At 36.2% G+C, this 20,340-nt stretch overlaps 1 protein-coding gene and 1 non-coding gene across 2 annotated transcripts; one reads left to right on the top strand and one right to left on the bottom strand.

Moving 5' to 3' along the window:
- Positions 1-9,341: 9,341 nt before the first annotated feature.
- Positions 9,342-9,448, bottom strand: LOC131645416 (small nucleolar RNA R71). Its single transcript, XR_009297039.1, has one exon. It is a non-coding gene; the product is annotated as a small nucleolar RNA R71 (small nucleolar RNA).
- Positions 9,449-13,165: 3,717 nt separating this feature from the next.
- On the top strand, positions 13,166-15,858 carry LOC131650429 (protein FAR1-RELATED SEQUENCE 5-like). The gene is made up of 2 exons (XM_058920142.1): positions 13,166-13,213; positions 13,300-15,858. The coding sequence occupies exons 1-2, from the start codon at positions 13,166-13,168 to the stop codon at positions 15,856-15,858; spliced, it is 2,607 nt and encodes an 868-aa protein (XP_058776125.1).
- Positions 15,859-20,340: the final 4,482 nt, after the last annotated feature.

Raw genomic sequence — 20,340 nt, 5'->3', positions numbered from 1 at the left:
TAAAAATGCATATCGGACTTTTTAAATACATTATCGAATGTTTTAAATTATACCGGATTTTTTACATGTTCTACTAGATTTTTCATCCGAATTTTTTGACAATTTTGACAAGGGTAATATGAGCATTATGAAAATATGTGGGGGGTGGCAGGTTAATTTTTTCCACACAAGTTTTAGAGCTTAAAGTTTATGGTTTACTATGCAACAACTCCATTTTGACATTGGAATAAGGGAGTTGTTCTTCTATCCTTATGTGAGCTCTGACACTACTGTGAAAAGTCACAACTTTCCCTAGCATTCAGAGATGAATCTCTAGACGCACCCCTTTTTAAGTCATTCCTTAGAGCAAATTGAGGAGGCATTCTATTATGTCAAAATTTAATCCGAAGATGCATCTTCTTATGCGTAAAAGGTAAGCCTGAAGATGCATCTTCATAAACACCATTTATTCAAAAAAATAGTGGGTGATCAGGAGATGCATCTCCAAACACTTTTGTTTCATATCCTCGCGCCAGAACCTTCCCTTTTCCTACTTCATTTTAAAAAAGTTTTAAAAAAAACATTTGAGCTCTCACATCCATTCAAGCCTTTCAACCATTCATTTAAGCGTCTACCACTGGAGCTTTTTCTCCTTCTTCCATTCTTCTATTTCTCATCCATGATTTGGTAAGAATTTCAAAATTCTTTCTCTTTTTATATTTTGATTTATAGTTAGTTGTTTAAGCTACATTAGTTGTTTAAGGTACATTAGATAGTAGTGGAAACGAAATAGATAGCATACAAGGACATGCATTGACATTTGTTTGTTGTGTTAGGGCATCAATGGCATTTCTGCGATGAATGAGAATCGAAACTTTGTTCGGAGATGCATATCTGAATTTTCTTAATGCTATTTTCGGGGATGGATCTCCTGATTTGTCTAAGGTTAAAATTTGGTTGATTTTGTGGATTTGTCCTAACATGGTATTTTTCTCTATGTCTGTTTGGTGCAATAGCTGAAAACAACCCTGACAGAATTAGTCCCGACCGTGTGTACCAATCCGCGTCGGTACGACGGAGAGGGTCACAACTTGGACCACGAGCTCACGAGTCGATGATAACTCGTTTGATGGTTCGTAGCGTCGAGGTTCCCAACCATCTGGTTGTGCTTCTCGTAGACGCCTTTCCTAGGCATGTTCTCCACGGGCCACGAGTCCTCATATGATGCAGCAGAACCTGAAGTCCCTGAAGCCCAGGAGAACTCCGTTGTTGATGCATCTTTTGAGAGTTATTCAGAAGGCCCATTTGACGCCTCCTTACTTCATCTCTATGCAGACCATGTTTCTAGGCACGTCTGGGAAGGAGAATTATATTTATTTTCTTTTGCAATATATATGTTTTCAACTAATTAAATTGATACTAATGGTGATATTTTCTTTTTACAAGAGCATCCGTGTTTGAAATTAGTAAACTACAACAAGAGATATTGGAGTTGGAACAACCCATTGCTGATTGGTTTGTTGATGTTATCCTCTATTCCTGTCTTGATAATTTATGTTATACTGCGTACATGACCATAAACCACAAATGCATGAGGCTTTTGCAAAGAGATGACATTCAGAGACGCCGTCTTTCTACCTTCCTATAGGTGAGATGACCATAACCTTCGATGATGTCTTATGCCTCTCGCATCTTCCCATTATGGGAAACTATTGGGCACAGAAGGATCAATTGTGAGGAAGTTATCGTGATGATAGTCACCCATTTGGGGGTTGACCCAGATAAGGCCTCAAAGGAGGCAAATGATATAAGAGGTGCTCATGCAAGATTCAGTTTTTTTAAAAGCTTTATACAAATCGTCTATAGTGTAATGATCTGCAAGTTGACTACCATCGAACTTGCGCATTAAGGTGCTACGTCTTGCTCTTGGTTGGCACGTCCATGTTTGTGGATACAAGTGCAACCAACGCCAATGTGGTTTACCTTTGGTACTTCATTGACTTGATTGGGATTTACGATTACAACTAAGGGGCCGTCTATTTGGTCTACTTGTCCTCAAAGCTTGGCAATGGTTGACTTTGGAAGACAAAGCAGATGACATGGAGTTGCACACTACTTATGGTAATTTACTTTTACTGATATTTTCATAATTCATCTGTTATTAATATTGTATCTGAATCATTTTCAAGGATGGATCATCTCCCACTTCCCTCACATCATCGGGTGTAATGATGTGTCTACCTACACTGAGGATTGGCCACGTGTTGCTGCATTTATCGCGCGTACAGGGGGAATAATGTGGTCGAGCCATTTAGAGTACATATTGATTGTCATTTACCAAATGAGATTTACTTATACCCATAAGGGGATCACCGCGAGACGCATCCGCTGGACGTTATTTCCTTATGCTCTGGATGGTTGGCATATGGGACATCTCTTATGTATCCATATCTGCCAGAGAGTGATGCGGTATTTTGGCTATTTGTAGATTATTCCCTGACCCCTAAATGAGTATGCTCCTTCCACCATCCTCCGTAGAGATCTTGATGCGATAATTGAGGATTTCGAGAGTGACTTGGTACCAGAGGAGTATCACAGGGTGTCAACTCCTTTTCATTGGACTTATGTTGATGGCTATATGACATGGTTCTATATGGTGTCATACCCTATCATGACAACAGAGACTCCTGAAAGACCACATAGGCCAGCTAATCATGAGGTACTTGAGGGTATAGATGACCACACCGAGGACATGTCGGTGGTCTGTCAGCGTATTATGGAGATGAGGAGATCAAGCATAGAGGCAAGACTCTTTGAGGATGACAATCTCCAGTTGGCCCTCGTGGAAGGCGTGATTGCGGAGGCATGGAATGCCTTGTAGTATAGGCGAAGGAGAAGGCAATGGGATAGACAGACCGAGTAATTTATATTTATTAGTATTTTTTATATATTTTCATAATTATTAATTGTATGAATTTTTTCATAATTGAGTACTATGATTGAATCAAATAATGTATGTGTTTTCCTTCGAATTCATGGCCTAAAATGACCTAAAAAATGTGTGTCTAAACAAATTAAGTTTAGTGAATAAAAACAAAACAACTGAGTACAAAGGGTATTTCGAAGATGTATCTCAGGATACACCCAAATAACATACTAAGATGCATCTTCGAATCATATTTTGTTTAAAATAGGATGGATATCATAAAGACGAAGATATGTATGATTTTGAGTGCATCTAGAGAGCACTTTCAAATTTCCAGAAGTGTGGGACGCAACCTTTAAGATGGAAAGAGAATTCCCCTTAGAATAATATATTAGGCACCTCAAAGGGTTATGCTGGCAGTTTATAGAGGGTGTTAGAAACTTGAAGAATAGTAGGCTTCAACTTGAACAAGCTCCAACAAGATGGGCTGCTGATCAATTAAATCCTAAACTTTTCCTTCAAGTGAAACTCATGACAGAAGACGTGATGAAATATAGTGATCTTGAGGGGAAAATTCTACAACAAAAATAAAAACATGATTGGATCACTTTGGGGGATGGAAACAATGCATATTTTTATGCTAACCTCAAATCAAAGAACAAACAGACTAGGATAACTGAATTAGAGGATGAGCATGGCAATCCTGTTACTGAACACCAGGATATTGAGAAGGAGGTTATGAGATTTTATCAAAACTTGATTGGGGAAGCTGCCTCCACTCTAACTCAGGTGGATATCATTGTTCTTAGAAATGGTCCTCAATTGACTAGGGAACAACAAGATCAGCTGATAAAACCTGTTACCTCTGATGAAATTTTGAAAGCAGTCAAAAGTATGGGAGATAACAAGGCCCCTGGGTTAGATGGCTACAATTCCAAATTCTTCAAAGCAAACTAGAGTGTGATCAATAGTGATGTAGTGAGTGCAGTTCAGGAATTTTTGTCAAAAACAAACTATACAAAGCTGTTAATTGTGTCGTGGTCACTCTCTTCCCAAAGATGAGTGGAGCAAAGACTATGAAGGAGATGCGTCCTATTGCGTGCTGCACAATGGTTTACAAAATCATTTCAAAATTACTCACTAATAGACTAAATTCAGTGATCAATTCTTTAGTTAATGGTAGTCAAACAACTTTTTTACCGGGAAAAACTATACATGATAATATCATCATGGCATACGAACTATTGAGAGGTTACAATAGAAAGCATATTTCCCCACGGTGTACTATCCAAGTTGACCTCCAAAAGGCGCACGACATTGTTGAATGGAGTGCATTAGAGAAAATCATGAATGAACTGAATTTCCCTGCAAAGTTCACAAATTGGATTATGCTAGCTGTGCGAAGTGTATCTTACAGATATATGGTCAATGGCAAAGTGAGTGATATCCTGCAAGCGAAGAGGGGCCTGCGCCAAGGGGACCATATCTCACCCCTATTATTTGTAGTTATCATGGAATACCTCCATCGATGCCTTGGAACCTTAAATAACACCCTTGATTTTAAGTATCATCCAAAACGTGCAAGACTTAACATATTTGTTTTGCAGATGATTTATTGTTATTCATTAGAGGAGATGCTGAATCAATTCGACTACTGATGCATAAATTCCATGTATTCTCAGCATCCACGGGGCTTAAAGAGAATCCGGCTAAATGTCGTATATATTTTGGCACGACACATGAAGCGGATCAACATTATATCCTTTCTGAGACATCTTATGGTGTGGGGCAATTGCCTTTTAAATACTTGGGAGTTCCCCTGTCTAGCCGTAAGCTCACGGTAAATCAGTGTCAACCTCTCATAGATAAGATGCTTGCCAAAATCCAACATTGGACGACCAAACTCTTGAGTTACGCAGGTAGATAACAATTGGTGCAAAGTACTTTGATAGCGATTACAAACTATTGGACTCAAGTGTTCCCTTTGCCAAAAAGGATAGTCCATAGAATAAAATCTCTGTGCAAAAGTTTTTTATGGTCTGGCAAGACATATGGCCGTAAAGCTTTAGTGGCTTTGGAGCGTATATGCGAACCTAAAAATGTTGGAGGCTTAAATGTTACAGACTTAGGCTGTTGGAACAAGGCCACATTCGCAAAAATCCTATGGAATCTGCATATGAAAGAGGATTAGCTTTGGATCCGTTGGCTCGATGTGTATTATATGAAAGGCTCGGATATCATGCAATGGCAGCCTACACAATCTTGCTCCTGGATGCTTAAAGGCATTATCAAAGTAAGAGATCGGATCAGTCAGGGTGACTATTGGATGAGTAGTATAACTGAATAAAAATTTATCACACGGCGAATGTATAATAAGTTCAGAGGGAAAAGGCCTGTTATGAATTGGAGAAAACTGTTTTACCAAAACCATGCTCTCCCCCGTGCTCGATTTGCGCTTTGGCTCACTATCCTTGGAAGACTCCAAACAAAGGACATATTAGAGAAGATCGGTATACACACTGATGGAAAATTCCTGGCATGTGATAATATTGAAATTGTGAATCATATGGAGCACCCTTCTTAATTGGATTAGCTATCCAATTCGTAGGCATGATTGGGACAGAGAGTTTGAATGGTTCATAGCAGAGACGAAAAAAAGGATGGAAACGGTGTTTATTGAAAATGCTTGCTGCTGAGACTGTTTACCAAATATGGAAATGACGCAATGACAATGTATTTAACAGCACCAACCCCAACACTGATATCGTGAGGAGTATCAAACATGTGGTGATTATTAGGGGGAAAAACACGAAGAAACTTAAGGCTCATATAGTTGTAGACAATTTACTTATAAAATAGCTTTATAGGTTAATTGTTTATGATGTTGGTAGTGTATAAGTTACTGTGAGGCTTGGATCTTAAGATCGGCATCTGTAAATTGTTTTTGGTTTGAATAAATAATACATATTATTTTCTCCAAAAAAATATATTAGGCACCCCTAAGCTAGAGTTATAAAGGCAACAAACAATAAAGGAGTTCAATTCATTCCCGATAAATTCAATGAAATTACAAAATAACTCATATACATTTTACAAGATTTGCAAACCATTATTTAATTTCAAATTTTTTTATACATACTTTAAGATATGGAACAATATTTTATTCAATTAATTTTTTTTAATTGTGTAAAAATGTACGGTACATAATAATGTTTTAAAACTTTTAAAATTGCAAATTTTATAACTTAAGTTCGTTCAGGTGAATAGTTTTTTATTTTTCATTTCAAATATCAATACTAAAAACATTATATTGAGTCAAGAGCAACAACACAAATGAAAGGCAACACATACTCACTCAAAATTTTATGGAGTTGCGCTTTCCATCCTTAGAGGTGAAGAGCCACCCTTATGAAACTCGAAAACGTCCTTGGCGCAGTCCAAAAGTTAACTTCCGGATGCACTTAATACACACCAAAACACTTCGTCAGTGAGACATCTCCATTTCGCCAAAGGATTGATGGATGGGTGAGTCTGCAAGTTAACTTTCGGACTAACTCCTGGACACATCTTAAACTCATCGCAGTGTGTTTATTTCACAATTTAGTCGAGAATTTAGATGATAAGTTTCAGACTAACCCTCAGGACAGTAAGTTTCTTTCTTGGACTGTAAATTTGATATAAATTTGACATATTCTAATAAACCTTATATTTTAAACCATTTATACAAAGTATACATAATTGTTAAAGTAGTGAGGTGTCTGAGGGGGCTCTTGGAAAAACACCATGAACGAATGTTGCCAGTTCCGCAGGTTGGATTTTTAGGACTTCTAGGGCAGCAACATGGGATACATGCATCCAGGAAGACAATGTCGGAGACACATGAACTCGAGAAGACGATGCTTTTACATCAAATGAATTGGCACCAACGATGCATGTTGGGCCACTCTACAATGTCTTAATATTTCTTAGTTGTCAGACATTTACCTTTAATTAAACCAGAAAAATCATATCATAATCAAAGAAATCAAACATAGGGAACATAATAGACAAAATCAAACAAACTATGCATATAAGGAAAATCCGAAAGTTAACCTGCGTACTCGACGAAACTAGAAGAACATAGAAGCTAAACTCTAAAGTTCGTTACGTCTGGAATTTAAGTTCTAATTCTAGGGATATTTTTGGAATTTTACCAGGGTGTGTAAGCACCACTAAGGGTGCGACGATCAATCTCCGAATATTATGGCATTAGGTATATAGGTTGATAACCCATTTATTGTGAAATATTTAAGCCTTTAATGCTTGAATTATCCCATTAAGACTTACTTAATTATGTTTATTTTATAATTTTATAGTAATGTCTTAGTTAGTAAATAACACACTATAAGTTATTTCTTTTAGCTTTACTATGTTCTTGATGTGCAGGAGAAGTCATGTTGACAGGTTTTGTCATGATAGTATTATAACACCAATGCCCAACAACCTTTAAGTCAGAAGAAGTTGGATTAGGTCGTGAGTGGATAACTAGAGGATGACGGGCAAGAATAACAAGAAAAATATCTAGGGTTAAGTTGTAAAGGAAAAGAGATAAGGATGAGCGCTAGAGTACAAAACTCTGCAGTGCTGCCACAATCCACCCATCAACGGGCGCATGCCTACTACAAATTGTGTTGTCCTCATTCATTGTGTATTGTCATAGTACTCGTACTAGAATACAAAATAATATGATTGATTTCTTGGACTAAAATCAATAGATAATTACAAGGCCCAAACCCAAGGAAGAGAACAACACACAAACTGAAGAACGCCTATCAACGGATATGCATCGACAATTGAAAAAGGGTTAAAAAATAAGAGAGAAAATAAATAACAAGGAAGAAGGAAGAACCAGAGTTCTATCAATGGATATGTATAATGTTGGAAGACATGACACAAGACGTCACTTGCTGGTTGAAGGCTGCAAGTAGTTGAAGTGTCATTCATAGGTTTATCATTTCTTTACCTCTGTTTAGAAATGTTTAACTTAGGTCATTTCTTTGTTGTATTTACTTCTCTCATCATGAGCTAAACTCCTTGTGTTATTCAATGTGAAGTTAAATGACAACGTAGTATTTTGTATGATATGAGTGAGTGTTTGCAACATATTTTATTCATATGCATTTCTGTTATATATTTGTTTTTTTGGTTGATCATCTTAGAAATAAATAACAATTTATTAGGACTGAGAAATCTTCTGATAAATAGATTTTGTAAATAAATATAGTTAAAAAGAAAGTAGGAATAATTTTCCAACTTAGTTACTCTTCCCATAAAGAGCTAATGCCCTAGGGATAATTAGAGCACTTAAAATAAGTGTATGAAGGCTATTGTGAGGCTTAGGAATAAGCTTCATAGTGAATTGATGTATATTTTGACATGGTAGGAACACATTATTAGGTCATGTTCTGGCTTCATCTGTCACGGTATATCATATACTCATACGTTATGTGAAGTCATTAAATGGATCATTGCTCAGTATGTTATTCCACTGTTAAAATCTTTAATTCTAAATTATGATTTATTTGTTTTTTTACCAAGTGACAACAATCAAATAATTTATTATTTTTACTCATCTTCTTTTCACAATTTCATGTTTGAGAATCACTAAGGTTAAGACGATCTTTGTGGAATCCATACTTTTACTTAAAACACTTGTTACTAGTTTGACTATGTATACTTGCACACACAAAATAGACATTGAGTTTTTGGCGTCATTGCTACAAAATTTTTAATTAATATTTTGATTTCCATTGAAATTGTAAAAATTACATTTGAGCTTTTGACATTTTTTGTTTTCTGGTGATATGAACAAATGCACAAGTTACTCAATGTGCATGTTGTTAACTCTAGGATATAGAGGATATTCTGAGCCAGAAAGAACTTTCAAGTTATTAATGAGATTTCAAGTGGGTAATCAATTGTTGGGAGAACCTTATTGAATACCTATATATGAAAATCTTGAAGACCAACAACAAGAGGAAGAAGAAAACATGACATAACAAGATATCATTGGAATTGCAAATAATAAAGCAAGAAATATCAAAGACTATGTTGTCTTTGTTCCAAAGTGCATGAACACTAGTATCATAAGGCCATATATCACTCTAGCGAGGTTGAGCTTAAGCTAATGAGATTTCGGATGCTGCAAGCTATTGGTCAATATTCAGGTGATGCAACAGATATTCCACACTTACATTCGACACAATTCTTTGAAGTTGCTAGTAACTTTAAGATCCATGGTGTCACTGATGATTGATTATAGCTGAAACAATTTTCATATTATCCAAGGGACAGGGCTAAGAGTTGGATTTATTCTTTAAAACCAAATTCCATAGCCATATGGAATGATTTGATTGAGATGTTTTTAACCAAATATTATCCTTATGCAAAGAATGTAAAAATGAGGAATGATATCACCTCATTTAGATAAGAACAGGATGAATCATTTTTTGTTGCTTAGGAGAGATTTAAAGAGATTCTAAGACAATGCCTTCGCCATGGTTCAATCTTTATTCAAATGGAAAATTTTACAATGGCCTTGTACCATATCCAAGAAACATGTTGGGTGCATCTTCTGGTGGGGCATTATTATCCAAGTCATATACTGAAGGTTATGAATTGATTTAGTTTATTACAACCAACACCTACCAATGGAATGTTGCTAGAGCTATATCTATCATAGTTAACAAGAAGTAAGTGATACTAAAACACTTGCTTCTCATGAAGCTTAGATTCACCAAATGATGAAGGAAATTTTTACACCATTTGATGCACCAGTTGCCGAAACTATCAAAGTTGTGAGTGATGTTGCTGAAGTAGCCAGTGATTATAATAAAGGTGCACACTTGTTTGAATATTGTTAAGTCAATCATGTATTTTTTTTAATTATGTAGGATGGAGGAATCATCCCAATTTTTCATGAGACAACACTCAAAATCAATTGAAACCTAAAGTACCATAAACTCCTCCTAGTTTTTTTTAGCACCAAATGCTAATGTGGCTCACAATGGAACTAAATAATTGGAATCTATTATGAAATCCTTCATGCAAGAAACAAATAATCATATGCAAGCCCAAGAGTGAGCATAAAGACTTTGGAAACTCAAGTGGGACAAATTGCTACTGCATTATGTTCAAGACTCGATGTTGCATTGCCTTGTACCACTAAGGGTATGTTTGGATTGGTGATATGAGATGGAATGAAATGGAATGAAGTGGTAAATAATGGGATTCCATTGTCTGTATTTGCAAATAATGGATTGAGCAAAATGGAGTATGATGGAATCCATTCCATCCTATTCCATACAATCCTTCAATTTTTATTCCATCTGACTTTGGGGTGTATGTAATGGAACGAACTAATCTTTTATGTTTTGTTCTGTCAAATTATAAAAAAAAAATACATAAACAATGAAATGGAATTTATGTTCCATTCCGACCCTCTCCAATTCACTTCATCATGTTTCATTTTGTTTTGCTATGTTATATTCCATCAATCCAAACATTGCCTAAATCGCCTGGTTCCACTTCTGGTATAACATGAACTGAAACTTGTAAGGTTATCTCACTAAGAATTAGTAATCAATATGAAGGATCAGGTCATAAATATCAAAATTACCAAGAAGAACCACCCTTTATTGAATCATAATGTGAAGAAAGACAACAATCTGTCCAAAATAAAGAGAAGACTTCTGTCGTGACACATGCAATCAAAGAGGTGTCATATGACTTGCTAGAATAAATCGCAACGAAGAGGTTCATGAAAGAAATAACACCACCACCTTTTCCTCAAAGGATAAAAATTCCAAATAAGAGCAATAATTTTAGAACTTTATGGAGATCCTAAAACAGTTGAACATCAACATACCGTTGATTGATGATAGTCAGCAAATGCCAAACTATTATAAATTCATGAAAGATGTGCTAACAAAGAGGAAACATGTGGGAGATTTTTCCACTATATTATTAACTCAATAATGTTTTAGTTATGTGCAAGGGAAACTACCTCCAAAATTAAAAAAAACCCTAGAAGTTTCCCTATACCTTGTAATATTGGAAATACTTTTTTGAGGTAAAGCTTTGTGTGACTTAGGGAAAAGAATTAATATTATGCCTTTATCCATATTCAAAGAGCATGGAATTCGAGAGTTTAGACCAACTACCACCACACTTCAACTAGCTGATAGAAGTATATGCTACCCTTAAGGGAGAATCGAAAATGTTTTGGTAAGAGTGGACAAATTTGTGTTCCCTGATGATTTCGTCATTATGGATTTTAATGACGCTGAAATACATCCATTTAGTTGAGAAGACCTTTTCTTGTTGCTGAGAGAATAATTATTGATTTAGAAAAAGGAGAATCCACGTTGAGAGTTATTGGGAAACAAGTGATGTTTAATTTTCTAAATGCTCTAAAGTATTCAGAAGAAGGTGTTGTTAATTGCTCATTAATTTCTATAAGATATTCATCCGTCCACAAACAGTTCATCCAAGATAATTGTGAGCTAGGAAAAGAGTTAGGTGAGTTAGATAAATAAGAGTTGATGAAGGAAGGTGTTCTGAGTGGATAAATAACTTTGAAGAAAATGGAGATCTCTTTTGAGATGGTCAAAGACAACGTCCCATATGTAGAGAAACATCATGTTTTGGAACATAAACAATTACCTCCTCATTTGCAATAAGCTTATTTAGAGTCAAAGCAAGAGTTGCCAATCATCATTGTATATGACCTGACTCTTGATCAAGAATGCCTACCTCTACCACTTTTGGGATGGCATAAAAAATTTATTGCTTGGCCGATTTTATGATGCAAAAGAGATCAACCAACTTGTTTGCAAGCATAGAATTCTGTTGGAAGAGAATTCTAAGAGCAACATAGAGAGTCAAAGAAGATTGAACCCCATTATGAAAGAAGTTGTGAAGAAATAGATCTTTAAGTGGTCAAATGCTGAAATAATTTATCCTATGTACGATGGTGTCCGGTAAAACCAATCCAATGTGTTCCAAAGAAATGTGGCATGAGAATGGCTTAGAAAGAAAAAAAAGAACTAATATCCACAAGAGCTATCAATGGACAGAGGATTTGCATGGAATATAGGATGTTGAATAAAGCCATAAGAAAAGATCAATTCATGTATCCTTCATTTATCAACTTTGGATACTTCATAGATCTATGAGTAATGTTATTCATACACTCAATTGTTACACCAATACTTACACCCAACAGTACTTTACAATAGTCATTAAATTTGGTTAATGCAGTGTAAAAACTTGGTTAATGCAGTAATAAAGTTGGTTAATGCAACATCCAGGTATTAAAAATAATTTTTAGCAGTCATCAAACTTGGTTAATGCAGTGTAAAAACTTGGTTAATGCAGTAATAAAGTTGGTTAATGCAACATCCATATATTAAAAATATTTTTTAACAATCATCAAACTTAATTAATGCAGTGTAAAAACTTGGTTAATACAGTAATGAAGTTGGTTAATGCACGTCCATGTATTAAAAATAAACGTCCATACATGAATAGTATCCGTCTGTACATGAACAGTGTCGTCCGTACATGAATAGTGACGTTCGTACATACGATGTAGGTGTAAGGTTTGGTGTAAAAATAACATTTCTGTAGATCTATATATATTATGGTCTAAAACTAGAAACTTGTTTTAATGTCATAAATTCCTCCTGGACTAAATGTTTCTAACAAAACTTGTTTGCAAACTTAATAGATCTATATATGGTCTAAAACAACGGCGCCGTCTAAGGTGCGCTAGCTCCATAGGTCTCTCACCGTGAGAGACCATTTTTTCCTTTTTTTTTTTTTTCAAATCAATCATAGCCGTTAGATTAGCTGTCCCTAATGGTCACTCACTTCACTAACACACACCATATCACCACCATCCCTTACACCTTTTGCAAACGTACAACACACCTTTCTTCACCGTCCTTCTTCCACTGTGTCCTTCTTCCATTGTCCTTCTTCATTTCTTTTTCTGCAGCCATTACTCTTCTGCGTTTTATTTTTCTGAAACCATTTTCTTCTTCATTTTCTTTTGTGCTCCCTTCTGATTTCTTCTTTTTGCGCTCCCTTCTGATTTCTTCTTTTGCGCTCCCTTCTGATTTCTTCTTCATTTCTTCCATTTTCGATCCTCTTCCATTAACGATTTGTGTCTGAAGCAAGTTTTTGTGCTTAGTAAAAGTAACAGATATTGAGTTAAAGATGGATGGTGGTGACGTTATTGGCCATGGAGTAATGCAAGTTAACTCTGTAAGTCAATTTTCAAACAATCTTATCTTGTGGTTGTAACCCTAATTGATGGTTGATTTACTATTTAGTTATTTATATTTTTTTAGGAAGCACACGATGGGATTTTTCATGAGAATGGTCGTGTTAACGATGACGGTGAACTGGATTTTGTTAGTGATGGATGCTTGGATAATGTTGAATATGACAACAGAGTTGTTGATGAAGATTCTGAGTTTGAAGAAGTTGAATACTATGATGAAGATGCGGAAGAAGATAATGAATTTTACGGATGTGAATACGATGATGAAGATGGAGATGATGATGGCGAATTAGATGGTGATGATTATGATGACGAGATAGGTTCCGGTTATGTTAGTGGACACGAATATTGGAATACAGATTCAAACGGCGGTGGAATTTCTGGGGAAGGATCGGAATGGGGTTCGGACAGATTGAATGAATCGATATCTTCAGATCAACTTCCAGACGAATCATTTGTTGTTGACGAGTTTGACGACATTGCAAATATGGACATGTTTAACTTGCAATGTGATGATGTTTCGAAGCTGCAATTTGGAAGTCTGGAAATAGCTTACACATGGTACTGTTGGTTTGCAAAGATGAACGGTTTTGCAGTCCGTAAAGGTCAAGTTATTAAAAAAAAGAGTGGAGATGTTACTCAACAAACATTTCTTTGTAACCTTGCAGGATTTAGGCAAAACAAAGTAGATAATCGCAAACGTGGTCCGAGGCACGAAACCCGGTGTGGATGTGAAGCAAAATTTCGGGTTCATATTGATATAATTTCACACCGTTGGTATGTCACAGTTTTTACCTTTGAGCACAATCATGCAATGTTAAAGGAGAAGCACTGCAGGCTGTTGGCAGGTAATAGGAAGCTTAGTAAGTCAGATAAGATGCAAATTAAGAATTTTGGGAATGCCGGAATCAAAGTAACTCAAATGATTGGTTCATTCGCTAATGCTGCCGGGGGGTATGATAAGGTAGGATTTTTGAAGAAGGATGTACATAATCAAATTGCAAGACAAAGGAAAGAGATGTCTTCTGATGCTAAAGGTGCTGTCAGGTATCTTATTGATCTTCGTGTAATAGATCCATTGATGCTTGTTGCACACACGGTGGGTGCGGATGGAACGTTGCAAAACCTATTTTGGAGCGACGGTGAGAGTCAAAAGAATTATGAACTGTTTGGTGGTGTGCTTGCTTTTGATGCTACCTACAAGAAAAATAAGTACAGGTGCCCATTTGTTGTTTTTTCTGGTGTTAATCACCATAACCAGACGATTATATTTGCTACTGCCATAGTTTCAAATGAGGTTGATGGGACATATGTATGGTTGCTGGAGCAGTTTTTGGTTGCAATGAAAGGTAAGACACCTTTATCTGTAATAACGGACGGTGATGTTGCTATGAGAAATGCAATCAGGAAAGTCTTTCCCAACAGTTACCACAGGTTATGTGCATGGCATCTCCTACGAAATGCAATTTCCAACATTAGCAATCCCAATTTCATCCCTGTTTTCAAAAAATTAATGCTTGGTGATCACGATGTTTGGAAATTTGAGAGTCTGTGGAATGAAATGTTAGATAGGTTTGGGTTAGAAGATAATAATTGGATCAATGAATTGTACCAGAAAAGGAAGATGTGGGCAACAGCTCATATTAGGGGAAATTTCTTTGCAGGAATAAGAACGACATCGCGGTGCGAAGCATTTCATAGTCATATGGGACAGTTTGTACACTCGAGGATGAATATGACTGATTTTGTTAAGCAGTTCCATAGGTGTGTGGCATATTTTCGATTTAGAGAGGTTCAAGCTGATTTTGAATCCCAATATGGACAGGCAGTGTTGCATACCAATCTTAGGGCGCTTGAGAGGTCAGCATCAAAGCACTGGACAAAAGAGATATTTGAAATGGTACGATCTGTTATGAAAAAGGTAACCTTAACATCTGTATTAGATATTCAAGATATGGCATCAGTTACCATTTATGCGGTGACAAAATACAGAGACGAAGGGCATGGATGGCGTGTTTCCCACTGTCCATCGAATAACGATTTCAGATGCTCGTGTCTTAGAATGGAATCCATTGGGATTCCTTGTGAGCACATTGTTGCTGTGATGGTTTATCTTAATATTGTAGAATTTCCTGAGAATCTTGTGCTGAATCGTTGGTCATTATATGCGAAGGAGTCTATTAGTGGAAGTTATGAAGATGGTTCCCACTACTGGGATTCACATTTGGTTGCTAGACACGCTACTTTGGTGAATCTTAGTAAGGAGGTCGCTGACTTGTCATATATGGATGTTGATGATTACAAAAAATATTTAGAATATCTGACTAATGAACTTTGTAGGCTTAAATCGAAGTACAACAATGAAGATGTTCCAGATAACATACATGTTGAAGAGGAGTTGGTGAATATACTTAACCCTTCATGTTCAAGAAGCAAGGGTTGTGGACCAGGTACTGTTGGTACATCAGAGAGACCCAGGCGGACACAGACGTGTGGGATATGCGGTGCAGCTGGTCACAACAGAAGATGCTGCCCTACTCTTGGAGCAGATGGAGAGCCTCCTGCAGATAGTTCTTTACAATCAGCATCTGTAAGGTTAAGTAATGACTATGGATTTTCAGTTTGAAATTCAGTGAAGTGATGAAGCAATGCCAAAATGATGTTATGCTGCTTGTTTGGCAAGGAAGGTGTCTGTTTCTGTTAAGAATGGGTTAAGAATGGGAATGTGGTGAAGTAAGAGGTGGTATTCGTAGTTTATTGTATTGGATAATATAATTGGCAGTTATACTGATTTTGTAATTTTGGGTGCTGTGTTGCAAATGTGGGATTTGTTTTGTAATAGGCATTTGGTATGCTTATTGTAACAGACATTGTGTCTTGTTAGTTTTAATATATCCAAGGCTGGAAGTTGATGTAACTGAAGAAGTGAATTGCTGTAATTTTATCCTAAAGCACATTGAAATTCATCTATTGTTGTATTGTAATTTCCCTAATTCAACATAATATATTTCATAAATTAATCAACAATGTTCTAAATATTACTTAGATAGAGTAAATTCATACTGTATTATTTGTGATAAAAATACAATGCACAATTTTGATTATGAAACCAGCCAAATTAAATTAAAATAGAACAGCACCAAAATTTCTAAAGCAGTACAAATAAATAGGATTGCTTACCTGTACTATTTCAAAACTTTGGTACCTTTGGTGCAATATGAAAATGCAAAAATAAATAGCATAATTTTTCAATTCAATGGAACATAACAATTAAAGGTGCATCAACATAATTTAAATATTCTTCATGTTACATTTCTATTTTCCAATATCAGGTGCATCAACATAGTTTCAGTGGCAGCTACTATTATATCATCACTTTCCTCTAATCAAATGCTTTGGTGCAAGCACAGAAGCCTTAGGTGCAACCATTCAAACCGCTCCTTCAACAGCATTCGCTGCAGCCTACAGTTCAATCCACTGCCAATTACTTCACATAATGCGTTGTTGTTATTTGCCATCATCAATATATCCACACCCAAGGACACAACAACTAGCACATAACAATGTAAGTAACAGAAAGCAGCAAAGGGCGGTCCAAATTACACAAAACTGCATAAAGCAGCAAGCAAATTATCCTAAAAATATATTACAGACAATCATAGTAGTAGTTTCAATCAACAAAACATGGTCCACGCAGCCATCCAAATATCCAAACAAATGGCCACCGCACATTCCCATTGTCTAAGTCGCGGTTGTCATAACTTTCCAGTATTCCTTCGACTTCCGAATGAGCTCGTTGTTGCAGTCGTTATGGTTTCCCATAAGCAAACGCATAGTTACGGCCATCCTTGTGACAATCTCATTCATCTGGAAGTGAAATGTGAAATAGTTAACAAAGATTATTTTCGGGGTTAAATGGTGATAATTTATTGTAAACACAACACATCAGAATTGCCATATAATCATACCACACCAAGAGTGTTGCTTGTGAAGTTGTTCTGCATGTTCATCCACTCTACCACCCATAGTGCAGAGCTGTCGCTGCCAATACAACACAACGGGTTCAGTTTGACCAATTGTATATGGAAAGTGATTGTCGATTGGAAGAAATTTGATACCTGGTTCCACAGTTTGGGATCCCCCTTGCCTCCACAATATCCCAGTATTCAAAGTCCGTCATCACGTGGAGTGAGAATGAACTTTCATACACCGTTTCCACCAGCTTATTTAGCGCAGCTCCCTGATAAATTAAGAAGATATAGCTTATTATAGCTTCTTTTCTCAAACATGTGATTATAAAATTCACTTATACTCACGATGTTTCTGATGGTGGACCTTCTTTCTGCGACCACGTCCTCGGTCAGGTGCGAGTCCAAATGATAGATCTTGCGATCATCTAATGAAATGACCATGAGGTACCAGTGTCCACGCTGGTCTTCTACTGGGACATAAATCTATAACGTATATCAAATTTTTGAACAAATCCGTTAATTGGCTTATGTAAAAAAGGAGGCAGTGCATACAACATCTAACGATTAGAGACAATTAAATGAAACATTCTACCAATCTCAGGTGATCAAAACGAACAGCCCAGTCATCTTTGTAAAACATGTGTAATTCCTCATGACCATTATTTTTAACAACATCTTCCTACAACCAACAGATAGTTTAATACATTAGCATGTGATTATCACTTATTAGTAAAGACTCATGTAAAATAAGCATCATGAATAATTTGGAGTTTATGGTAATTACCGCGAACGACGGAGGCAGGCACCATAAATTTTTGCATACGTTTTGGTGTTGTGACCACATCACCTTCAACGCCATCATCAGTATAATCTGTTCCAAGGTTGGAATTCATTTACACCAGTAACTAGTTAGCCAACAAACATAATACGTAAAATGATGGGTATGTGTATAGGTTAGAAATGTACCTCACTTGAAACCAACATTCCTGGACACATACACTCAAAATCAGCTCTGGTGTACGCTGTCCTACCAACCCTGAATATTGTATCACTGAAATACAACAACGGTTGTTAGTCATTGTTAAAGAGATTTCATAATAAGGTAATAAAATTCATGTCCACGTACGATGAGTCAAAGTCTTCTTGGAAGACATACGCACACACCCTGATTTCCGTTTGATCCAGTTTCATATCAGGGGAGGTCTTAACCGCGCATCTGAAATGCTGCTTAATATAGGACTTGTTAAGAATATCATACACAATCGACATAAACATTGTTCTTTCATAAGTACTGCTTAATGAATTTTGATTACCTTCGGGACCATTAAACCAGTACTGTTTCTGAATGCATTAGTCCTCCCAATAGCAACAGCTTTTTTAGCTCTACCGCCCGGAGATTGTCGTTTGACACCGAGTGATCTGGGAGTGGTTGCAGCTTTTCTCTGCAAGTTGCCAATAGCATTACCTGTAGGCCTCGACCCCTCTCCTGGTGATGGTGTGAATGAGAGCTTTCGACCCTTGGGAGTTGTTGATGTCGTCATCAGCTCCTTGTTTATTGAAATAAATATTAGAACAAATAATTTGAATAACATGGTAAATCAAGTGTTTAAAGTTTAAACAACATTAACGTAAAACCATGCAAATATATGAGTGGAAGGCATGTCACCTTTGCATTAAACCTTCGGCTATAATCACTACTGAATGGCTTGTTGGTGTTGTCTGCAACTTCTTTCCCACCCCTGTTTGAATCGGCATCAATGTATGGAAGTTTCCCATAGCTTGTGTTTTGCCGTTTGCAAACAGTATCGGTACGTACGTAGTTGTTATGGGAGACTGTTCTTTTTTTAGCATTCATTCTTTCCTCGGAGTCGTAGTCAGATATGTTTATTGTACCAAAGTTCTTCAGCTTCTCCATCCCTCTGTCCATCATCTTTTCTTTGCCCCGATCATTTCCATCATCTTCTGCATCAGGGGAATATCCAGAGCTAGCATGGACAACTTTGTCTTTGAACCTTGGGCTACGCATTTCCCCACCTACTTTTTTTAGTATCTCTTTTTGATTGAACACAAGTTTGGTCATCATGTCGTTGTGAGAAATCTCCAGAATATCTATCCTGAAACTTAGTTTCTGCATCATACACAATGGTTGAACCATATCAGTAGTTATATAACACAAAAGTTCAACATAAAACGTTTCAACACAACTCTTATATCTCTTTTTTTATAAGCAATGGATTTTATTACTCAGCACCAGTAGTGCATTTCCACATTACAGAGTTGTATGAATATTACAACTCTTATATAGTTATATACTTATATTTTAAAAGCATGTTGGTTTCAAAAATGTTTACCTCCACGGCATCCAACACATCAGCTAACGTGACTTCTTTGGAGCTTACATCAGGTTTAAATGAGTCGTGATCTACATCTTGTCCAACCCTTGGAATGGTTGATGAACAAATCCTCTCGCCCATCTTTGAGGAGTTTTTGTCACCATCCCTACATAAACACCACAACCTTTATTACTTATGTACATGAACATATAAAAATGTAACACATAAAGACATACTAATAAATATTATTAAGAAGGAAAACTTGCATTCCGTTGTCTTTTGAATGGCCAGGGATCAACACAAAGTCGTTGCATCTTGTTGGTTCCATTGATAATGAGTGCTCTCTTGCTTGTTGTTTTTTTTTTATAGAACTTGCTTGTTGTTGATGTTGCTAATATAAAGAAAATAAGGAGAAACGTAGAGTAATGATGTAGAGACTAATCTCGATACCTATTCCATCAAATCACTTAATTACCATTTAATGTGGAATTGACCCAAGCTATCACAATTGCATAAAGTAAATCAGTTGATATCTTAATATAATATTAAGACCTGTTTGATATGCTACTTGCACATGAGATATTAATATTGTAATCACATACATACCATAAGGTTGAAACTAATGATACATTATATATATATATATATATATATATATATATATATATAATATATATATATATATATATATATATATATATATATATATATATATATATAATGAGGTGCACACCACTCCATCCATAATCAAATATCCCATACACATATAGGGATCAAATGAAAGGTACTACAAACGACAAACGA

Source organism: Vicia villosa, linkage group LG1, assembly GCF_029867415.1.
Source record: "Vicia villosa cultivar HV-30 ecotype Madison, WI linkage group LG1, Vvil1.0, whole genome shotgun sequence".
Taxonomy (NCBI): Eukaryota; Viridiplantae; Streptophyta; class Magnoliopsida; order Fabales; family Fabaceae; genus Vicia; species Vicia villosa.
This window is presented reverse-complemented; position numbering and strand designations above follow the sequence as displayed.